This window comes from Herpailurus yagouaroundi, unplaced genomic scaffold, assembly GCF_014898765.1.
Source record: "Herpailurus yagouaroundi ecotype Mexico unplaced genomic scaffold, PumYag 196, whole genome shotgun sequence".
Lineage (NCBI taxonomy): Eukaryota > Metazoa > Chordata > Mammalia > Carnivora > Felidae > Herpailurus > Herpailurus yagouaroundi.
In genome coordinates this window covers 2,852,289-2,874,108 of record NW_024412427.1, presented here as the reverse complement: position 1 = coordinate 2,874,108, position 21,820 = coordinate 2,852,289, and the positions used below count along the sequence as shown (strand labels likewise).

General features: G+C 47.5%; 1 protein-coding gene and 1 long non-coding RNA gene across 3 annotated transcripts in view; one reads left to right on the top strand and one right to left on the bottom strand.

Moving 5' to 3' along the window:
• The first annotated feature begins 4,602 nt into the window (after nt 1–4,602).
• R3HDML (R3H domain containing like) lies at nt 4,603–15,484 on the top strand. Of its 2 annotated transcripts, none has more exons than XM_040446990.1 (6): nt 4,603–4,745; nt 5,512–5,814; nt 8,760–8,878; nt 9,002–9,134; nt 10,718–10,833; nt 15,175–15,484. In XM_040446990.1, the coding sequence occupies exons 2-6, from the start codon at nt 5,557–5,559 to the stop codon at nt 15,305–15,307; spliced, it is 759 nt and encodes a 252-aa protein (XP_040302924.1). In that variant the 5' UTR covers nt 4,603–4,745; nt 5,512–5,556; the 3' UTR covers nt 15,308–15,484. The 2 variants fall into 2 exon arrangements, with proteins under 2 accessions (XP_040302924.1, XP_040302923.1); XM_040446989.1 differs by having other exon boundaries at nt 4,604–4,745; nt 5,508–5,814.
• Nucleotides 15,485–20,942: 5,458 nt separating this feature from the next.
• The window catches only part of LOC121012158 (uncharacterized), a 31,574-nt gene continuing 30,696 nt past the window's right edge, over nt 20,943–21,820 (bottom strand). Inside the window, exon 5 of the long non-coding RNA XR_005781975.1 lies at nt 20,943–21,816. This is a non-coding gene — a long non-coding RNA (uncharacterized LOC121012158). The remainder of the gene's footprint in view (nt 21,817–21,820) is intronic.

Sequence of the window (21,820 nt, the reverse complement as noted above, 5' to 3'; positions counted from 1 at the left end):
TGGATCAAAATAAAAGGTGCAGCCCCTCAGTGGGAGCCCCCTCCTGCCCCCCTCGGTCAGTACCCCTCAGTGTAGCCTCTGTTCCGACTTCTGTTATCTTCCATTAGTGTTACCTGCTTTTGCGCAGTGTGTCAATGGAATCACACCGTGTTTCTGTTTGGGGAGGTTAACGGCTAACGTTGAACAAACTTTGGCTTGTGTGCTAACATGTATCACGCTGAATTTCTCCTAATAGCCAAATAAGGTAGTGTCTATTTATTGTTCCCATTTTATAGATGAGGAAACTAAGGTTTAGAAAGGGTTCAGAGCCAGGTCACGTGTCTGAAACCACAGCTCTACTCCTTACCCACTGCTAGACCATCCTGCCCCCTCTTGGGTAACCTGCCAAGGAGGTGACACTGCTATCGGGCTGCAGAGAGAGCAGGAGGCCGACCTGGGAGCCCAGAGGTGCTTCTGAGTGTGATTTATTTTCTAAGGCGTGAGTTTCTCTGCATCTGTCTTGAGGCCTTTCTGATTCTCCTTGCTGGGCCAGGAACTACCACCGGCAGCCGAACCACTGCTGTGCTGCAGAGACAAACCATGCCACAGGGGTCGAGTCCCAGCTCCCAGACTTATTTGCTGTGTGACTGTGGGCAAGTTGCCTCCCTCTTTGAGCCTCGCATCCTCTAACTATTAAAAGGAGATTAAAATCCTCATGCATGGTTAAGGTGGTAACAGATGGAGGATGTCATTGTATAAATGACTCCTGCTGTTATGTTTTTAAAAGCCTGTTTTATTGTAAAATAAAACGAATACAGAAAGTCACACAAAACAGAGAGGGAACCCAATAAAGCAAACCACTTGTAACCACCAGTCAGACCAAGAAATAGGAACCCCTCAAATGTCCCAGCCTGATCACAGTCTGACTTTGACAGTATTTCTTTGTGTTTCTTTATAGTTTTATTGCCCAAGTACACATCCCTAAAGACTATAGGTTAGCCTTGTCCATATTAAAAAATGTGTATCTTTTAAATCTCTACTGATTCCTCCCTTGTCCGTTGCATTTTCTTAATTTATCTTTTGGAAGAATCTGGAGCATTTGACCTGAAAAGTTTTGAAGAGTCTGGATCATCGCTATTATTTTTCACATGCTTGGGAAAGCACCTTCTAGCTTCCTCCCTCTCCTCCTTGGATTTGGAGTGATGTGGATCTGGGTTCCAGTCCCGAGTCTGCCAGTTGCCGTGTGACTTTAGACAAGTCACTTTACCTCTCTGAACCTCTTTCCTCAACTGGCAAATGAGGGACCTAGAAGCTCTCAGCCTCCTTCCTCGAACACCAGACTTCTGTCCTGCAGTCTACTCAAAAGCAACTTTACAGGGTGAGGGATCAGAGACCTGACTCTGGAATCCAGTTTCCACTGGCACTAGCTGTGTGAACTTGGGCAAATTATTTGACCTCTCTGAGTTTTCACTTCCTAGTCTATAGAATGGGGATTCTGATACCTCACGCAAGAAACTGGAGCCTGGCTTAGATAAGATCAGGCCCCTAAAGCATTTAGTGCCCGGCACCTAGTATGTGCTAATCACAGTTGACCGCTGTTGCTATTGTTGTTAGCTGCTCTTAGGGCTACCGTATATTGACCGCTTACTCTGTGTCAAGTGTCTTCAGATGTGCTAACTGATTTTATCCTCACAACAGTGCTGTGAGGCAGCCCCATTTTACAGATGAGGAAATTGGGGCACAGAAAGGTTAAGTAACTTGCCCACCATCGCACAGATGGTAAGCCACGAACCTGGGTGTCTAGATCCAGAGCTGTGCTGGTAGCCACTGAGCCCTACTGCCTCAAATACGACTACTCTCTGGAAGAATTTCCCTTTGCTTGCCCAAGCCCGGAGAGAATTCCGACAGGGAGGAGGGTGACGTAGTAGCTGAATCCAGCTGGTAAAATCCAGAGGTGAGAAGGTGTTCTTACCCTAAAATGAGATCCCGGCCCAGGACGTTAATCTGGGCCATCCCTGGTTATTTCCTGCCCCACCCCTACTGTTTTGATCTACTGAAAACCTGCCGAGAGGGGCACGGGAACAGGTTCAGACCAGGAGGACAGCAGAGACGTTCCCACCTGGTGGAGTGGCCTGGGGGTGTTGCTGTGTGTTTGCCCGGTGCAATTTTCTGGGTTTCTGTGGATGTGTGAATGTGTGTGGTAGGAGATGATGCTTTTGTATGTGGAGCTGTCTGTCTGTGTCTCTGTGCGGAGGCAGTGTGGCCAGCCTGCCCGGGCACCTGACCCATCTGTGCCACCCACTGGATGTGTGACCCCAGGCAAGTGACTCACCTCTTTGTGACTTAGCTGCCATGTGCCTATAAAAATGGATATGATGACAATATTAGTACCTACCTGATAGAGTTTTTCTGAAGATTCATTGAGCTCATCCAAGTAAGTGCTTAAAATAGTGCCGAGCACTGAGATAGGAGCAAGTATGGATGGCTTATATGTTTTCACAGGATTAAATGTGTAAAGGGTGAGTTCCTGTATATTTATGCAAGGGCACCCGAGGGGGCACAGTAGAAAGGATCTAAGGGGATGGGGAATTGAGCCATCTCCGTGGTTTGTAGGAGGAGGATGCGCTTGCGGGAATGTGTATATGCAGGTACGTGTGGTGTGTGCCCAGGGGAGGCATGTGCATTCTGTAAACATGTGAGGATGTTCACTGCAGAGTCCCCATTACCACACAAATAAGCTCCCGGCCCTAGGACAAGTCCCTGAGGCTCTGTGTGCCTCAGTCTCCCCAGCTGTGCCATGGGTGGGGTTACTGCCTCAAAGGCTGCTGTGAAAACCAGTGAACCGTGGATGTGAAGCTCCACTCGTGTGCAAGCCATAGAAGAAGGTCCGTTGAGCGTGCTGACAGAGGGGGGCATAATCGTTGGCACTCCTGGGTCTGTAAGGGCCAAGGTTGTTCGCGTGTGCCTACCCTGGGCTGCAGAGCTCCCCCTGGGTGCCGTGGGTCCCAGCCTGCCATAGGCGGGTAAGCCCTCAGTCCAGCTTTTTTCATGGGACGTCTAAGGCCCAGAGAAGGATAGGACCTTACCTCAGGACACACAGCACTCTGGAGGCAGAGATGGGGCTAGATTGGAGCCCAGCCCCCTTGTCTTTCTGGCACGGTGGTGAAAGCCTGTCCCAGACAGGGCCAGCACCCCCAGCCCTCACTGCCTCGGCCTGCCCCACCTCCCCCAGCGTCCAGCAGGCAGCCACTCCGGCAGGAAGATGTGTGCTTTGGCAGCAGGCATGGTCTGGGCCGGGAGGCTGAGGCTGGGTGGCTGCCAAGGGCGGGAATGCCATGTGTCTGGGGAGAACCCCAGCCCCCAGCGCTCCATTGCCACCTGGCTCAGCTGGGGACCCCAACACTGAGTTCTGGGGATTCTCAGAGGTCACTGGAAGAGGAGGCTGAAGGCTTACAAATGCTTCGACTTTGGGTGTTTTCATAGAACCTCTTTCCTGTAAGTCTACTGTCTCCATTACAAAAGTATTGCTTGTTATTTGTGAAGAATACAAGTAATCAGAGAGGAGAAATTAAACTCCTGTCTTAACCTAGAAATACAGCAACTCAGAGACCAAAGGGGCTTTGACAACACACACGTGCACATGCCTGTATAGACATCTGCACGCTGGTGCATGTGTCTGTGCAAGCACACACACACACACGCGTACGTGCGCTCACACACATACACACACGCACACGCACAGAGCACATGCTGTGTACCGGCATAGTTCTGAGCGCTCCACAATGTTAATTTGTTTTATCTTCACAACAGTGCTAGAAGGTAGGTACCATTATTACTCCCATTTTACAGACGAGGCACAGAATGACTGAGTAACTTGCTCAAGGACACCCAGTTAGTGAGCGAAATAATGGGGATTTGAACCCAGATCCATCGCTTAATTCATTAGGCTGCATGGTGCTCCGTTCGAGTGGCATGCTAGTGAACATCCTCCTGGGCTCTTTCTCTGGGCTTCGATGTTGGTTTGGTTTTAAAAAAAAATAGCATCCTTAGAAACAAACAAAGAAACCCAGAAAATGGCATCCTCTTTACATACTAACAGGGCTCTGGGATCAGACTTGGATTTGAATCCTGTCTCTATTGCAGACGGCTGGCTTGGCTTTGGGCTCGTCCCTTTATCTCTTGGGCTCAGTTTCTTCACCTGTTAAATGGGGAGCTATAGTATCTGCTTCTGAGGGTTGGCTGAACTTGTGTGTGTAAAGCACTCAGCCCAGGCCTGGCATATAGTAGGTGCTCATTAGATGGGACCAAGTTAATTGCTTACTCTGAGGCTGGACAGCTTCGTAGGGAAAACAGTCAAAGAATACTCTCCCAAAGCAAGGTGGCCTTAATGTTGGGGTCTGGAAGGCAGAGAAAAGCCTCTGTCTCTGGGGTTTCCAAGGTAGGAGTGCTATTTCCTCCTGGAGTCCCTGCCATTGTCACATCCCTACCCCAACCAGCATCTCAGCCCAGCCCTGCACACCCCAGGTGGAAGCAGGAAGAGCAGAGGCGCCAGAGGGCGGGAGAGGAAAGCCCACAAACGGGCAGGCGGAGCCTCGGTCCAAGCCTGGCCTGGCTGGAAGGGGAGGGGGCTGTGCGGCCCTGACGTCAGATGCCATCAGCTCCCAGGGGACCGTTAAAGTCGCCGCGCTGCCAGGCGGGCCAGGGTGTCTGCAGAGGTCCCTGCCTCCTCGACGCCCGCTGCCACCCGCCTGGGCTGCCCGGCCTGGGTACGCGCCCCTGGGAAGCCTGCTGCGTGGTCGCCCGCACGCACGCCTCTCTCTGGCTGTCTTCTCTTTAACTGTTTTCTCCCTCGTCTTCTCTGTTCTTCTTTCCCCTGTCAGAATTTCTCCCTCTGCTTCTGTCTCTCCCATGCTCTTTCTCTTTTTCCCCCGTCACTGTCTCCCATTCTCTCCTTATCTTTCCACCTTCCAATTTCCTTCACCCCTGTTCTCTGTCTTTTTTTCAGACGGCTCTTGGGTCTCTTCTCGTTTTTCTTCCTCGCTGCTTCTCTTTTTCTCTGCCTCATCCTCCTCCATCTCCTCTGCCACCCGATTCTTCCTGTGTCTCACTCTCAACCCCCAAAACACAGCAATTCAGGGATGACAGGGCCTGGCAGTATGCCCCGGGGAAGGTTGGCCCTGCCCTCTGAGGGCATCGATGGAGCCCACTGGGAGCAGGATTGGTGAAGAGGGTGTCCGGGCTGGAGAGGACAGGTGTCTGTCTCCTGGGCTCGTGGGATGGGACCCTGGCTGTGATGCCAGCTCCATCTGTGTCACACGGCCTGATCAGGATTAGCTGCTGTCCGGGCATGTCCCTCCATCGCCCGATCCACTGAGTCCACGGGGGTGGGAAGGACAGGGTGTGGGGGCATCAGGACTAGAGCTGAGTCAGGAGATCTTTGCCAAGTTCCCAGGGGTTAGTTAGCACCCTCAGGGTGGCAGTGCTGGAGAACGCTCAGGGTTTGGTGCCCTCGTGCCCACCCCCTCCAGGCAGCCGGCGCTGACTGCACGAGGTGACGCGTGACCCTTCCAGCCAGCTATGCCCCTGCTGCCCAGCACCGTGGGCCTGGCAGGCCTGCTCTTCTGGGCAGGCCAGGCAGTGAACGCCTTGATGCCCAATGCCACCCTGGCACTGGCCCGGACCGAGGGCACAGCCGTGTGGCCCCTGAGTGGCCTGGGGGTGCCCCGGTACCGGCGGAAGCGCCACATCTCTGCCCGGGACATGAGTGCCTTATTGGATTATCACAACCACATCCGGGCCAGTGTGCACCCACCTGCGGCCAACATGGAGTATATGGTGAGTCCCCGTGCCTTCCCCTGTGCCCTTTCCAGCAAATGTCAGTCAACTCATCGTGTTCTGGAAGGGCTGGACCGCTTGCCAGCCTGGCCCCACTAGCCAGTATCTCGGTGTCTGGGTCCTGTGCAAAGGGCAGGAATTACTCTCCCCATTTGATAGATGAGGACACTAAGGCCATGCGCACAGGTTGTCTTGGGAAGTGGGGTCAGCAGACTGCTGTTTATGGGGCATCCACTGTGTGCCTGCACCTCACCTACACATAACCCTGAGGGTTCTCCTCTGCCTTCGACGTGGAGATTGCAGTCTCCTTTATCCAAATAAAGAAACCAAGAGGCAGAGATTTGCCAAAGGTCATCTGGTTGGGATTCTAACCCAGGTCAGCCTACTGCGAAAGGTTGTGGTCTTAACCAACACAACACCTTGCCCAAGGATTTTGGCTCCCTGCTGGGGTCTGCAGGGGGTGGGTGGCTGGAGAGGTCCATGCTATTGTCTCTTTGCGGTAGGGGTCTGATGGACACTCACAGACTGTACTCAGCAGGCCTGTGGGGGGAGAGTTTGGAGCAGCGGGGACTGGTACCTGGGGTCTCAAGCTGAAGAAAACTGGCAGCTGAGCGGCTGAAGAAGCTGAGAGATATTCCCTTAAGGAGGCGGGACCAGTGGCTGTCACCCCAGCCCCACAGAAGCCAGACTCTCAGAGTGGAGGAGGGGACTTTCTCTTTATCACAGTCCCTCCCCCCGGACCTTTGTCTCAAACCAGCCTGGAGAGATAGGCTTCTAGCCCACCCACAGATTTCTTTACAGAAAGAGATGGCCAGTCTCCCCGCTCCAAGACAAACATGTGCTTCTCAACAGCCTGCAAATCCCTATGCTTTTGCAATGTGTCCATTCACTTAGGTAGTAACCGCGGCTCAGAGGTAGGCAGTACGCTAAGCCTCATGGAGATGCTGAGAACAGGATGGAAAAGGTGTCTTCCCTCATGGGGATGACAGAAAACAAACATCCACAACATAACAAATGGGTAATACAATGTCAAGTAGGCATAAGGTGTTGGGGAAGGGCGGGGATAGGAACCAGATCGGCAAGCAGCTAGAGGTGGGGGAGTCATTTATTTGTTCATTGACTGACTCATGCATTTATTAGCACAGGGGCTGGCACACGGAAGGTCCTCCATTTTTCAAACAATGACACGTTTATTGTGCACCAGAGTGTGTGTAAGGCACTCATCCCAACGAGTGTTTAATTGTTGCATGCGTGGTGGAACAGAGAGAGTGAAAACAGCTCACCATGGACCCCAGCAGGGTCAATGAATGTGGGTTTGATGTTAGCATGCTCTTTCCCTCATTTTACTCCTTTGGTGCACGAAGGAAACATTCCTCTGCATTCCCTAAGAGTGCCAGTTGGACAACCCTGGAAACATGTTTGGACCCCTCTCTTGCTATCCCTGTGGCTTCTTCACTAGCTGCCTCCTGCCCGCAGGACAGCCATCTGACTAAGCATCCTTTGCCCAAGGAATCCTTTCTCTCCCACAGCCTCCCCAAAAGTTCCCGTCGCCTGTTTCACATGCTCACACCCACCAGGATCGTAATGATTGTTTAATGTCTCATTTCCTTGCTAGACCGTCAGTTCTGGGTGCCTAGAAATATTGTTCAGTATTTGCTGAGTGAACAAATATGATGAATGAATGAATAGTATCTCAGAGAATCCTAGGAAGTCAGAGTGGAAGGAAACTGGTATTTTTCTAAAAAAGGGGTCCTTTTTCAAGTTATAAAACTTGCGGCAGTCACACATTGGAAAATTATGAAGCTGTTGGGAGGGAGGAGGGGGTTATTCTTTATGTGTTGATGTGGAATAGCCACTAAGATAACCTGTTTGGTTGAGCAAAAGCAGCCAGGAACCTGATAGAAGGTCTGGTTAGCTGCCATTTGTCAACAAAATGTATAACTTTTATATTAAATACAATTATATATTTATATACACTTATATAATCATATATACTTATATAATTATATGTATTATATAATCATATATTTTACATATACTTATATAATTATATGTATGCATGTATATTCATGTATATATACTTGTACAGGTATAGAGTGTTTCTGGAGGAGGATGCCTCTATGGGGCAGGACAGGTGGGGGAGGAAGTCTAGGATTAAGATGAGAAACTTTCGGGGCGCCTGGGTGGCGCAGTCGGTTAAGCGTCCGACTTCAGCCAGGTCACGATCTCGCGGTCTGTGGGTTCGAGCCCCGCGTCGGGCTCTGCGCTGATGGCTCAGAGCCTGGAGCCTGTTTCAGATTCTGTGTCTCCCTCTCTCTCTGACCCTCCCCCGTTCATGCTCTGTCTCTCTCTGTCCCCCAAAAAATAAATAAACGTTGAAAAAAAAAATTAAAAAAAAAAAAGATGAGAAACTTTCTACTTTTCCTCCTTTAGGCATCTCACATATTAAATTTGTGCATGTTTTCACTATTCAGGAAAAAAAAAAACCTTTTGAACTCAAAATGCTTAATGTTAAAATAAACACATTTTAAAAATACAATAAATAAAATAATAAACCGGTTCCCTCCCCATCACCCTGGGCTCAGTCACTTCCAGGGACTGCTAGGAGCTCCCGCACAAACACCACAGAGCCCGCTCAGAGCCGAGAGCCCCCAGCCTGAAGTCCAGTGGCGGGAGTGGGGGTGGGTACCAGACGAGGAATGGGAGGTCAGGGTGGATGTTGGCTCTGGTGTGGACTTGCTGTTGACCTTGACGTCATAGGCCTTCTCTGACTCTTAGTTTTCTGATTTGTCCAGTGGATTTGGTGCAGGGTTCCAAGCAGATGGAGGAGAAACAGGACCAGGACAATGCCCATCTCAGGACACCGCTGGGATAGCGGTTCCCCCTCCTCCCCGCCCACGCCGGTGCCCCGGCCCCAGGGAGGTTCATGGCCTTTCTTTCCCCAGGTCTGGGACGAGCGGCTGGCCAGGTCTGCCGAGGCCTGGGCCACCCAGTGCATCTGGGCCCACGGGCCCTCACAGCTGATGAGACACGTGGGCCAGAACCTGTCCATCCATTCTGGCCGGTGAGTGACCTTTTTCCCTTCGTCCTCTCGGTCACTCGATGAGGTCACGGAGCACGGTGGTGGCGGCAGGGTAGCTCCTCCATTCCCCAGCCAGTGTGCCTTCCATCTGCTCTGCCTCCCCAGGTACCACTCGGTGGTGGACCTCGTCAAGTCTTGGTCTGAGGAGAAGCGGCATTACTCGTTTCCGGCCCCCAGGGACTGTCGCCCACATTGCCCCTGGCGCTGCAGCGGCCCTGTCTGCTCCCACTATACCCAGGTACCCCTTTGTTGGGAGGAAGGGCCGAGGGAGAACAAATCCTGGGAGCCTAGAAGAAGAATGCGGTGGGACAGAAATTAGAAATAGACCAGAGGGGGTGCCTGGGTGGCTCAGGTGGTTAAGCGTCTGACTTCAGCTCAGGTCATGATCTCTGGGTTCGTGAGTTCGAGCCCCCATGTTGGGCTCTGTGCGGACAGCCCGGAGCCTGGAGCCTGCTTCAGATTCTGCCTCCCTCTCTCTCTGCTCCTTGCCTGCTTGTATTCTCTCTCTCTCAAAAATAAATAAATAAACATGAAAAAAAAAAATAAATAGAACAGAGGCCCTATGGACTTCCTCTCACACAATAAGCATATTCCTGGAAGGTTGTGTGTATGTTGAACTGAGCTAATTGCATCTTGTGTTGAGTGTCTTGTGTGGGCCTGACCAGATTGTTTGACCCCCAAAATGGAGATGTGTGGTCTGACGAGTTCAAGAATGCTTTTGAATTCAATAGGTCCAAACACTTTCTAGTATATTCTAAGAACCCCACTATCTTAAAAAAGTGGTAAAATAAAATGACAAAATTGTAGTATATTTTGAGTGCTAATATTAAATATGTTACCACTTGTTACACATAAAAAATATAATGCCACGTAATGTAGGAAATGGGACCGAAAATTCCCATCACAGGACCAATATTTTCTTTTTCTTCTTTTTTCTTTTCTTTTCTTTTTGAGAGAGAGAGAAAGAGAGGGAGAGAGAGAGAGTATGCATGCGTGGGGGAGAAGGGCAGAGGGAGAGAGAGAAAGAATCTTAAGCAGGCTCCACACTCAGTGTGGAGGCTGACTCGGGGCTTGATCCCACAACCCTGGGGTCATGCCCTGAGCTGGCATCATGAGTCAGACGTTCAACTGACTGAGCCACCCAGGTGTCCCAGGACCAATATTTTCTTTCAGTCTGTCTATCTCTCTGTGACTCATTTGGAATTAATGTCAAAACTCTACCTTGGAGACCCTCTAGGAAATATGAGGCCTAGACAATGTCCTTCCTGATATCCCAGAGGACATTATTGCCTTCACTTTACCAAAGAAACTGAGGTGTGGAGTGGTGAAATGACTTGGTCAAAGCCACACACTAGTGATGCTGAGATTCTGATCCAAGGCTGTTTAACTCTAAAGTTTGTGTTTTAACTCTAACACAATAATGATTTTCAAGCGGTAGTCACTAGGAAACAAAGAAAGAAAGAAAATTAATAGAACAGTATAGAAAATATTAGCATATGTCACACATGAAAATATTAAATATGGGTTCACAAAACGTGTGTTCCAGCTGTGTGTGTGTGTGTGTGTGTGTGTGTGTGTGTGTGTATTTTGTGCACTAACAATTCGAAATTCATTCCTTACTGTTGGTTGTAGTAAAAAAACAAAAACCTTGAGAAACATTATAGCACAATGTGTCTCCAGGAACAGGAGGCAGATGGCTTCCCCGGAAAGACCTCACGTAATGCCCACACCCTGAACCACAGCCAGGAGCCTCCCTATGCCAAGGGGCCTGGGCCCCCCTGAGTTCTTCTCAAAGCCTCCCCTGTCATTGTCCTTCCTCAGATGGTGTGGGCATCCTCCAATCGGCTGGGCTGTGCCCTCCACACCTGCGGCAGCATCAACGTCTGGGGCAACACCTGGCGTCAGGCAGTGTACCTGGTCTGCAACTACGCCATTAAGTAAGTGCAACCCCCAGGCAGGGGGCCGTGGGGCACAGGGGTGGACCCTGAAGGTGGAATGGGCAGAATTCAAAGAAACCTCAATACCATACAACTTGGTAGTTTTAGAGTCAATTGATAATTCTTTTTCTTTACCCAAATTGCAAAAGTGATTGGGAGACAGAGGACCAAGTCAGGTGGATAGGCAGCCGCGCTGATGGAGTCAATAGCAGAGAAAGTGGTTGAGATGTGCCAGGCAAGCAAGCTTGCAAATAGCTCACTCTCAAATTGGACCTGCACACCGATTGACTGGGGACACCTGACAACCGCAGTCCTCTTCCAGTAAGTGCATTGCTGGCCCCTCCAAGCTCGTCACAGGAACAGAGCAACCGAGAACACACGCTCCCTGCAGCCAGGCAGATCCCAAGGGAAAGAGAAGAAGCACACTCAGTTCCTTCCTCCAGACTCTCCAATCAGCTTGGTGGGAGGGAGGTCACGAGTGGCCTTCGTAGGTAAGCCTCTTGGAAACATGGAGAAAGAGGAATGGAAGTTACAGCCGACTTACACTATACAAATTTGCGAACATTGCAGACTCTCATATAAAAACAAGAACAGGGGCACCTGGGTGGCTCAGTTGGTTAAGCATCTGACTTTGGCTCAGGTCCTGATCTCATGGCTTGTGAGTTTGAGCCCTGAGTCAGGCTCTGTGCTGACAGCTCGGAGCCTGAAGCCTGGTTCCGATTCTGTGTCTCCTTCCCTCTCTGCCCTCCCCGGCTCATGCTCTGTCTCTCTCTCTTTCAAAAAACTAAGTAAACATTAACTAACTAACTAAATAAATAAAAACAAGAACAAATTCTAAGTAAACATAATATTTAGAATTTCAAAATCACATGCTGATAAGCACCTTTTACTCTCAAGTAGTCCTTAGCCATTTACAAAATATTTTCATCTCGTTATCTCATTGAAGAGATGAAAGAGAAAGAAGGAAGAAAAAATGAGAGTGATACTGGGAAACTTTTTTCCTTTTTTAAAGAGTAAGAAATTGAGGATCAGGGAGGTTAAGTAACTTACAAAAGTCACAAAGCCAGGAGGTAGCAAAGCTGTTTGAAACACAAGTCTTGATTTCAAGTCCTATGTTCTTTTTTGTTTTTCAGTTTATTTTTGAGAGAGAGAGTTAGAGAACAAGCTGCAGAGAGAGAGGGAGACAGAATCCCAAGCAGGCTCCATGCTCTCCAAGCACAGAGCCCAAAGCAGGGCTCAAACTCACACAACATGATATCACGACCTGAGCCGAAATCTAGTCGGAAGCCCAACCAACTGGGCTACCCAGGTGCTCCTCAAGTCCTATGTTTTGTCTACTACATTATTCTGATATTCTGGAAGTCATTGGTAGCCTGAACACAAGTTCTCAAGCCCTTTACCTGTTAATGGTGACATCTATTAACAAAGTATCAGCCCAGCTTTATCAGACACAAAAACACAAAGCAAATTTTGTTACAAATGGCTTAAGGGGCTGTTCCAATTTGCTGATACATCAAACTTTTGCAGCATTAACAGCATAATTGTTAAGATTTTTATTATCTGGAGTCAAGACTGTCAGGGTTCAAATTTGTGATTTAACTTCACTTCTCCATGCCTGTTTCTCCACTTGCAAAATGAGAATAAAATAGTACCTACTCGTTATTACTGAGAGAAGTAAATGATTTGACCCAGGTAACACCCCCGGGCTCATGATAATGTCAGAATATATGTTGATGCTTACTGCTGCGACCACATCTGGGTTTAATGTCCAGCTCTACCATGTGCATATGAGGACTTTGGATAAGGCATTTCATCTCTACAGGCCTCACTCTCCTCTTTTAAAAGAGGGCTAATCCTGGGGGCAATTGGGTAGCTCAGTTGATTGAGAGTCTGACTTCAGCTCAGGTCATGGTCTCACATCTCATGACTTTGAGCCCCGCATTGGGCTCTCCACTCTCGTCGCGGAGTCTGCTTTGAATCCTTTGTCTCCCTGTCTCTCTCTCTCTCTGCCCCTAAATAAAATAGGACTAAATCCTACTTACCTCACAGAACATCACAGCACATAGTTGCCCACAGTACATGCTTAGTAAATGGTGGCCACGATTATAACTAGGTTATAAACTCTTCGAAATAGACCTAATTCATTTTTATATCCTTTTACTACAATGATTTCAACCCCCTTTTTTAAAAGCAGAACTTTTTCCCCAGTGGTTAAATTAAATAAAAAAAAAAAAAAAGAATGACTTTTGTTCCATCACCCCCAGGTGTCCCCACCGCCCCACCCCCCCACCGCCCCCAAACTTCCAGAAGCACCTTTCGAAAACTATGGACTCACAGCATCCGGCACAAGTCTTGGTGCCCTATAGCTGCTCCTGAAGTGTTTGTTGAATGAATAAGTGAGTGAACTCCATATAAAACCAGAAATGCATACTTTTCTAAGCACTTTGGCTGACTTTATTTACAGTCGTTCAACAATCACTTTTGGAGATAAAAGGTATCCTTTCTGCCCACAATGAGTATTCATATGAAGTGCGAGAAAATAAGGCAAAGTTAACAGTGGCGAGATGATGAGGCAGTCATGAGCAAGAGCTAGGGAATGATTTTAGGCCTTGAGAAGAGGAGGGAGAAAAGAAAAATCTGTGGGCTGGGATGGGGAAGAGCGGGTATGTAAGTTAGATCTGTTGGAGCAGTCTGGAACACCTGCCCAAAAGCTGCACATGTGCTTCTGTGAGCTGGGGGTCAGCCAACTATGGCTCATGGCCAAAATCTTGCGTGCTGCTAGTTTTTGTAAATAAAGGTTTATTGAAACACAGCCACGCCATTTATTTACATATTATCCAGGGCTGGTATCAATGCAGTAGAGATAGACGGCCCACAAACCCTAACATATTTACTATCTGGCCCTTTACATGAAAAAAATTGCCAACCCTGGGGCATCTGGGTGGGTCAGTTAGTTAAGTGTTTGACTCTTGATTTCAGCTCAGGTCATGATCTCACAGTCATGAGATCAAGCCCCACATGGAGCTCTGCACTGACAATGCGGAGCCTGCTTGGGATTCTCCCTCCCTCTACCGCTTCCCGGCTCATGCATGCCCACATGCGCACATTCTCTCTCTTTCTCAAAATAAATAAATAAACATTAAAAAAAAAAAATTGTCGACCCCTGCACAGGCAATGGGAAGCCACTAAAAGTTTTTGAGCAGGAGAAAGTGATGAAAGTGGTTTGTTTGTTTTTAACAGCTTTATTGAGATACAATTCACATACCATACAACTCACCCATTTGAAGTGTACAATTCAATGGGCTTTGGTATATTGTTACATTATTAATTTTTAAAAAATATGTGTAACGTAAGATTTGCCATTTACCATTTATCATTTTTAAGCATACAGCTCAGTGGCATTAGTTACATTCACAATGCTGTGCAACCATAACCATTATCTGCTTCCCAAACTTTTTCATCATCCCAAAGAGAAATTCTGTAAACACCGAACAATCAACTCCCTATCCCACTTCCTCCAAAAGGCCATCATGGTCTCTTGAAAGGACTAACTCAGGTAGGATGGATTTGGGATCCGGCTGTTGAAGAAACGGACAGCAGTGGCCATGATGAGGCTTCAAGGGCATGTGCCCCCATGATTGAATTATACTCGTCATCTGATTATTCTAGCTTTGCACAGAACTTTTGAAGGTCATAAAATGTTCACACATTTTTGCAGATACCATTTTATTTATTTATTTATTTATTCATTCATTCATTCATTCATTCATTTTGAGAGAGAAGGAGGGGCGGGGAAGGGCAGAGAGAGAGAGAGAGAGAGAGAGAGAGAAATCTCATGCAGGCACTGTCAGTGCAGAGCCTGACGCAGGGCTTGATCTCACCATGGCGAGATCCTGACCTGACCTGAAATCAAGAGTCGAACACTCAACCGACTGAGCCACCCGGGTGCCCCTCATTTCTTTATTTTATTCAGAAGAAACGAGGTGGTTTATTCTGTTACCAGCTGGGCAGAATCCCAGACCAGAACTCAGAGCTGCCTGAGTCAGGGATGGGAGGTGGGGTGGAGGAAATAAGAAACCCAACACTTACTGAAGAGTCGCTTATTCGCCAGGCATGGTGCTGGGTGCATGCACACAGGGCTCCCTTATTTGATCTTCGCTGCATCCCAGTGAGAGAGAGGAGTCTTCTCTTGGTTTTATAGATGAAGAGACCAAGGCTTACAGATGTGACTTGCCCAAGGTCGCATAGCCAGTCAGTGGTGGTGCTGGGATTTGGAAACCTGTGTGAACATTGCTCACATAACTCTCTGTCCCCATCTCCTTGGGACCTTTTCTCTTCCAGGGGCAACTGGATCGGCGAGGCACCATACAAGATGGGGCGGCCATGTTCTGCCTGTCCCCCAAGTTACCAAGGCACCTGCAGTAGCAACATGTGTTTCTCTGGACTCAAATCCAATAAGCTTCTGTGGTTCTAAATTTCCCCCAGGCCCTGGCGGTGCCTCTGGCCTCCTCCAGAGGATCGCTTCCCAAAGACCAGGTCAAAGAATAATTGTTTTTTTAAAGGACATAATTGGGTTCACTCCTCTGATCTGAATTTTCCCTCCTGACTCCTTCCATTCCCAAAATGTCCAGCATGTGCCTGAAGAAAACAACCTTTTCTTTCTTCCTTCCCTTCTTCCTTCCTTTCTTTTTCTTTCTTTCTTTCTTTCTTTCTTTCTTTCTTTCTTTCTTTCTTACAGCTTTCTTCTCTCCAACTTCTGGGAAAGAGGCCCATATCTTTCATTGACTCAGTGCTCAGAGAGCCAGGGCTAGATGGGGCTGCCTGGCTAACTCTCAGGTCCCAAACCCACAGGTCTTTGTCCATCCAGTGAAGAGTATTTCTGAAACGATCTTTAGCCTGAAACCCACTTTCATTCACTCAATAACAGCCAAACTTTGAGGACTTGTGGTTCACTCCCATTGCGTGTTACTGGAGCCACCTGTCAAGCTCCCCTTTTACAGATGGATACACTGAGGCTCAGAGGAGGGTGTGACCTACTGATGGCTTCACACTTTGTCTGCAAGGGCACCCAGCTGGGAGCTCAGGTCCTGACATGCCCTACAGGCTGTCTGACTCCTTTCTGAGTGCCCAGATGGAGTGCAAAACCAAAGCTCAGCCCATGCCGCCTGAGAGAATTGTCTTCTTCTGAGCCTGTCTTTTTCTCTACCACTCCACATGTTGGTCTGTCTATCTCTCTCTCCCCCACATCCCATAGAGCCTCATTCTCATTCCCATAAACCATTTCCCCTCTCCCCGCCCCACTCCACCCAGATATCATAACACACAAAAGTCCTTTTGTTTCCAGAGATAGTAAAATCTCCCCCACAGACCTTGCCCTCCAGCTGGGGACCACTCCCTGCCTGACCAGAGAACACTCCATTCAAAGACCTGATGGAAAAACAGCCCCTTTCCCTAGACTCCTTACATCGCGCTGAATGGAGTGAGTTTTCTTCCCACTGGTCATTCCCACCTAGGCCACGACCTGTGCATGCCAACACCTCTCCACCCTCTGTCTCGGGCCCCCAGTAAAGTCCTTTGAGATCTGATGTGGTGGCTCTTTCTGGTTCCTCCTTCTCTTAGGTCTCAGAAGGGGTCAAAAAAGGAAGGAAGGGAATTGAGGAGGGGGAGATGGAGTGAGGGCAAAACCAGCTCCAGAGGAAGACCAGGAGAGGGGGCTAACGGCCCCTCAGCCCCTGTTTTGTGCCAGGCACGACAAATAGATCAGCGTGCAACTGCATGTGTATGTATTACTGTTCCATTTTACTGGTGGGAAAAGTGAGGCTTAGGATGAGTGCCCGTTTCCAAATGCGGGAAACAAATACACTGTTGTGAGTTTATTATTCGCAGATTATATCCTTCCTACTTTTTTTTTTTTTTTTTGGGATGGAGTATTTTCATTTGTAAAACAGTGGTGATGATAAATGTTAGTTTTTTAAAAAAAATATTGGGGCGCCTGGGTGGCTCAGTCAGTTAAGCACTCAACTCTTGGTTTCAGCTCAGGTCATGATCTCACAGTTCATGAGTTCAAGTCCCGCATCAGGCTTTGTGCTGACAGTGTGAAGCCTGCTTGGGATTCTCTCTCTCTCTCTCTCTCTCTCTCTCTCTCTCTCTGCCTCTCCCCCATTCATGCTGTGTCTGTCTCTCTCAAAGAAATAAATAAACTTAAAAAAATTATTAACGTCCTTATGTTGGGGGGGAAAGGCTTGCCACCCTATGCCAATTTCCCAAAATGTTCTGGAAATTTAAGTGGCATGAGATCCCCTGAATTAAAAGGTATGCACAAGGTTATATAGCTAGTAGGGAGCAGATGTAGGATTTGAATTCAGCTTCATCTGCTCTCAAAGCCTGTGTTGTTTTGACATTGCCTTCCTGTGTCCGAAGTACCAGAATGGCAAGGACAATCACTGGCATCTATGAACTGTTTAGTCCCCTCTCAACCTCATTGAATTATCACAGCTATCTTAAGTGATAAGTGCTGTTCCCATCTGCCCTTTACAGACATAAAAACTGAGGCTAAAGAAGCTGGATTTGAATATGTTCTATGTGACTCAAAACCCCAATGTCTTAACCCATTTGCTCTCTGCTTCTCAGCTAAGAAGGGAGAAACTCAGAGATTGGACAAAGGTAGGGACAATTAAGCAAAAAGTGACATTGTAGGGGCGGGAATTCCAGGTGACCTCTGGGGCTTCCCTCTCATGAAACTGCCCTTGAGCAGAGCCCACGCTGACCAAGAAATGAGCAGGTTGGGCTTGCTGATGCCAGCCAAGCCCTGGACCCTGCAGACCCAGGGTGAGGGCTCAGGCTGAGAGGAGTTGCCATAGCATCCTGGTTTGTTACTTTGCTGTTCCCACTGAAGGGCAACAGTGCTTCCCACTTTCTCCTGCAAGAAATCTGCAGGAACATTGAAGCCTCTGTAGGATTTTACTTTTTGAAGATTTTCATACCCCAACCTCATTTGGTTGCTCATTCGCCAGCTGAGATTGTTAAGAGCATAGACTCTGGAGCCTGATTGCCGAGGCTCAAATTTAACTTCAGAGCTAAGTGTGCTTGGGTAGATTACTGTGAGCTCTCAGTGCCCGTCTCATCTGTAAATGGGGACACTAATAGTATCTGCCTCATGAGGTCCTTCAAAACATTAAATGAATGAATACATGGACAGCACCTAGAACAGTGTTTGGTATATAGTAAGTACTATAAAAGTGTCAGCTCTGAGCACAGTGGTCACTAATATACAGATCAAGGTGGACAAACTATGGCTCACAAGCCATATCCGGCCCACTGCCTGTTTTTATAAATAAAGTTTTATTAGAACACAACCAAGCTCATTTGTTTTTATATTGGCTATGGCTGATTTCATGCTCCCACAGCAGACAGGAGTAGTTGCAAGAGACCGCATATCTAAAACTCAAAATATTTACTCTGTGGCCCTTTATAGAAAATGTTTATTGACCCCTGAGACCTATAATGTTCCCAGGCTCCTAGAGCTTGTAATTCCAGTGTGACAGGGAGGCATTAAACAGAAGATGAATACAAATACTTTATTGTAATGGAAGTAAGTGCCATCTGGGAGAAGAACAGGGAATTACAGGCTCCCATAAGGACAAGGGGGCAGGAAGCTAGGGGAGAGAGCACAGGGCTTTGTCAGGTTCTAAAAGACGCCGGCTGGATGAGAGGGAAAGGGAATGAACTGATCCTGGGAAGAGAGGCAGGGGCCAAGTCAGGCACAATCTTGGAGCTTCACTCAAGGACAAGGGGGAGGCACCACAAGATTCTAACAGTGGGAAGACATGTCAGATTTGCATTTGAAAAGATAATTCTGGCTGCATTCAAGGGGAATAGACTTGACAGGGTCAGAATGGATCCTGGGATCTGGGTGAAAGGCTATTTCAATCATCTAGGTGAGAAATGAGGATGACTCCTACCAAGATGATGGCACTGGAGACAGGGAGAAGTGGATGCCTTTGTGAGATGTTTAAGTGGAATGCAGGGGGATTTTGTAGTGGTTGGGTGCGGGTGTGAAGAAAGTGGAGTAGAGAAGGGTGCCATTTTATCAAGACGGGGAATTTAGGGGAAGGAGTTTCGATGGAAGTGAAGACCAGGAGTGCAATGATAGGGGCATATCATATTTGAGATTGTGAAACATACCAGTGGAGATATCTAGGAGATAGATGAGGCCAGTTGGATATATGAATCTGGCCTCCAGAGGAGAAATTTAGGTTGAAGATACATAATTGGGAGTCATGAGTATACAGTTGGCCTTGAGGCCATGGTAATGGATATGATTATGGGAGGAGAGATAACAGAATGAAAAACAAGAAGTAAATCTAGAATTAAGCTCCAAGTAACTTTAGTATTTAAAGACAGGTTGAGAAGCATGAAATGTCAAGAGACAGTCAAGAAGGAAGGAATCCAGAAAACTATAGTAGTGTGGATGCTAACGGAAGAGGAGTCAACTGTCAAATGCTGCCAAATGTCCTTTGAATGCTTCAGTAAGAAATCATCTCTTCCACCAAGGAAGACTCTGTGTGTGTGTGTGTGTGTGTGTGTGTGTGTGTGTGTGTAGGGGGCAGTTGGAACAGAAACCAGACTGAAGTGGGCTGTGCCACAGGAGATGGGGAAAAAAGAGAGCCCTGGTATAGGCGACTATTTTGAAAGTTCAGCAGTGAAGGGAGGAGAAAGGTGATACAGTGGCAGAGATGGGAAGGAAGTTATTAAGGGAGGATTATTTATTTATTTATTTATTAAAAAATTTTTTTTAACATTTTATTTTTTGAGAGACAGAGAGAGACAGAGCACGAGCAGGGGAGGGGCAGAAAGAGAGGGAGACACAGAATCCAAAGCAGGCTCCAGGCTCTGAGCTGTCAGCACAGAGCCCCACGTGGGGCCTGAACTCACAAATCGTGACATCATGACCTGAGCCAAAGTCAGACACTTAACCGACTGAGTCACCCAGGTGCCCTGGAAGGCTTTTTTTTTTTTTTAATAAAAGAGATATTATAGCATATTTCAATATTGATAGGATTCTGCTTCTAGAAATTTCCTAGAGATATACTCCCCACATGCGGCTCAAGACCTGTGCAGGAAGACATTCACTGTTTGTAGTGACAAAAGCCTGGAAACATCCTAAATGTCCAGCAAGAGGACACTAGTCAAATCAATTATAGGACACTCACACAACTGGATCAATACTCAAGTGAATGAGGTAGGTATGCCAGGACGGACACAGCCCTTAGATACCAAGCAGGGAAAGGAGCAAGTGGCATTAGAGTGTGTTTAACACGTTCCCGTGCATTTTATGCATTTACATTTGTGTCTATGCAATAGTCAGCTTGGGCTACCATAACAAAATACCATAGGTCAGGTGGCTTAAACAACAGAAAACTATTTCTCATGGTTCTGGAGACAGGAAGTCCGAGATCCAGGAGCCAGAATACTTGGGTTCTGGGGAAAACGGTCTTTCTGGCTTGCAGATAGCCACCTTCTCACTGTGTCCTCCCACAGTCTTGGAAGGACACTTATCCTATCAAAGCAAGACCCCACCCTTATGACCTCATTTAACCTTACTTACTTCCTAAAGGTCTTATCTTCAAATACCATCACATTGGGAGGTTAGGGCTTCAACATAGGAATTGGGGAGGATACAATTCAGTCCACAGCAGTGTGTACGTGTGTATATGTTTAATTTCTGGGAATATAAACAAGAATTTGTATTATAGGAGATGGGCTTATTGTTCATCATATGCTGTTCGCACAATTTTCTTTTTCTTTTATATTTCTTTTAACGTTGATTTATTTTTAAGAGACAGACAGAGTGTGAGCAGGGGAGGAGCAGAGAGAGAGGGAAACAGAACTGGAAGCAGGCTCCAGGCTCAGAGCTGTCAGCGCAGAGCCCAGTGTGGGGCTTGAACCCATGAACCGCGAGATCATGACCTGAGCCAAAGTTGGACGCTCAACCGACTGAGCCACCCAGGCGCCCCTGCACAATTTTCATTTTTAATATGCTAACGTATTACTTTTTTCATTAAAAAAAAAAACTAGTTTAAAACAAGTGAAAGCAAAAGGAAAGATCATCTCACATGGTTAAAGTTAAAAAGACTGACAACAATAAACAGCGATAAGGGTATAGAGCAAACAGGAGCTCTCTTACCCCACTGGCAGGACTACAAAATGGTATTCATACAAAAGTCTGATCACTTCGGTGAGTTTGAGAGTTTGAGAGTTTCTTATAAATTAAACACACACCTAACTGATCAACCAGCAATTCCTTTCCTGGAAATTTAACCAAGGGAATGAAAACATATGCCTTCAGGAAGGCTTGTTCATGACCATATGTAGCTGTGTAATTCACAATAGCCCCAGACTGGCAACAACTTCAATGCCTGTGACTGGGTGAACCAGTTACAGAGTATCTATTCAGTGGAATACGGAGGTAGTACCAAGGGACCTGAATGTGGGTGAACCTCACCAACATTCTGAGCAAAGGAAGCCAGACACAAAAGAGTAAATGCTGTCTGATTCTATTTCTATGATATTCTAGAAAAGACAAATCTAATGTAGAGTGACAGAAAGCAGGTCAGTGTTGCGTGGAGGGGGAGGTGCTGGAGGATTAACAGCAGGGGAACAAAGAGAAGTTTTGGGGGGTCGTGGAAATGTTCTGTATGGGTTCATACACTTATCGAAGCTCATGAAACTGTGTACCTAAAAAGAGTGCATTTGATTATATGTAAATTATACTTTCAACAGAAAGTTGATTTTAAAAGTCTAAAGAGGGAGAGGTCAAATATGTAGGAGAAACCCCATGGGCTCACGGGGGGTTCCTGAGCAGGGGGAAGAGGCAGGTGCAGACCAGGTGGATCTGGGTGAAGGAGGTGCAGGTGAATTTGGGTGAGGCATTTGGGCATGTCCAGGTTTAAGGCTTCTTCTCTGTGCAGAGGTAGTCTCGTCCTGC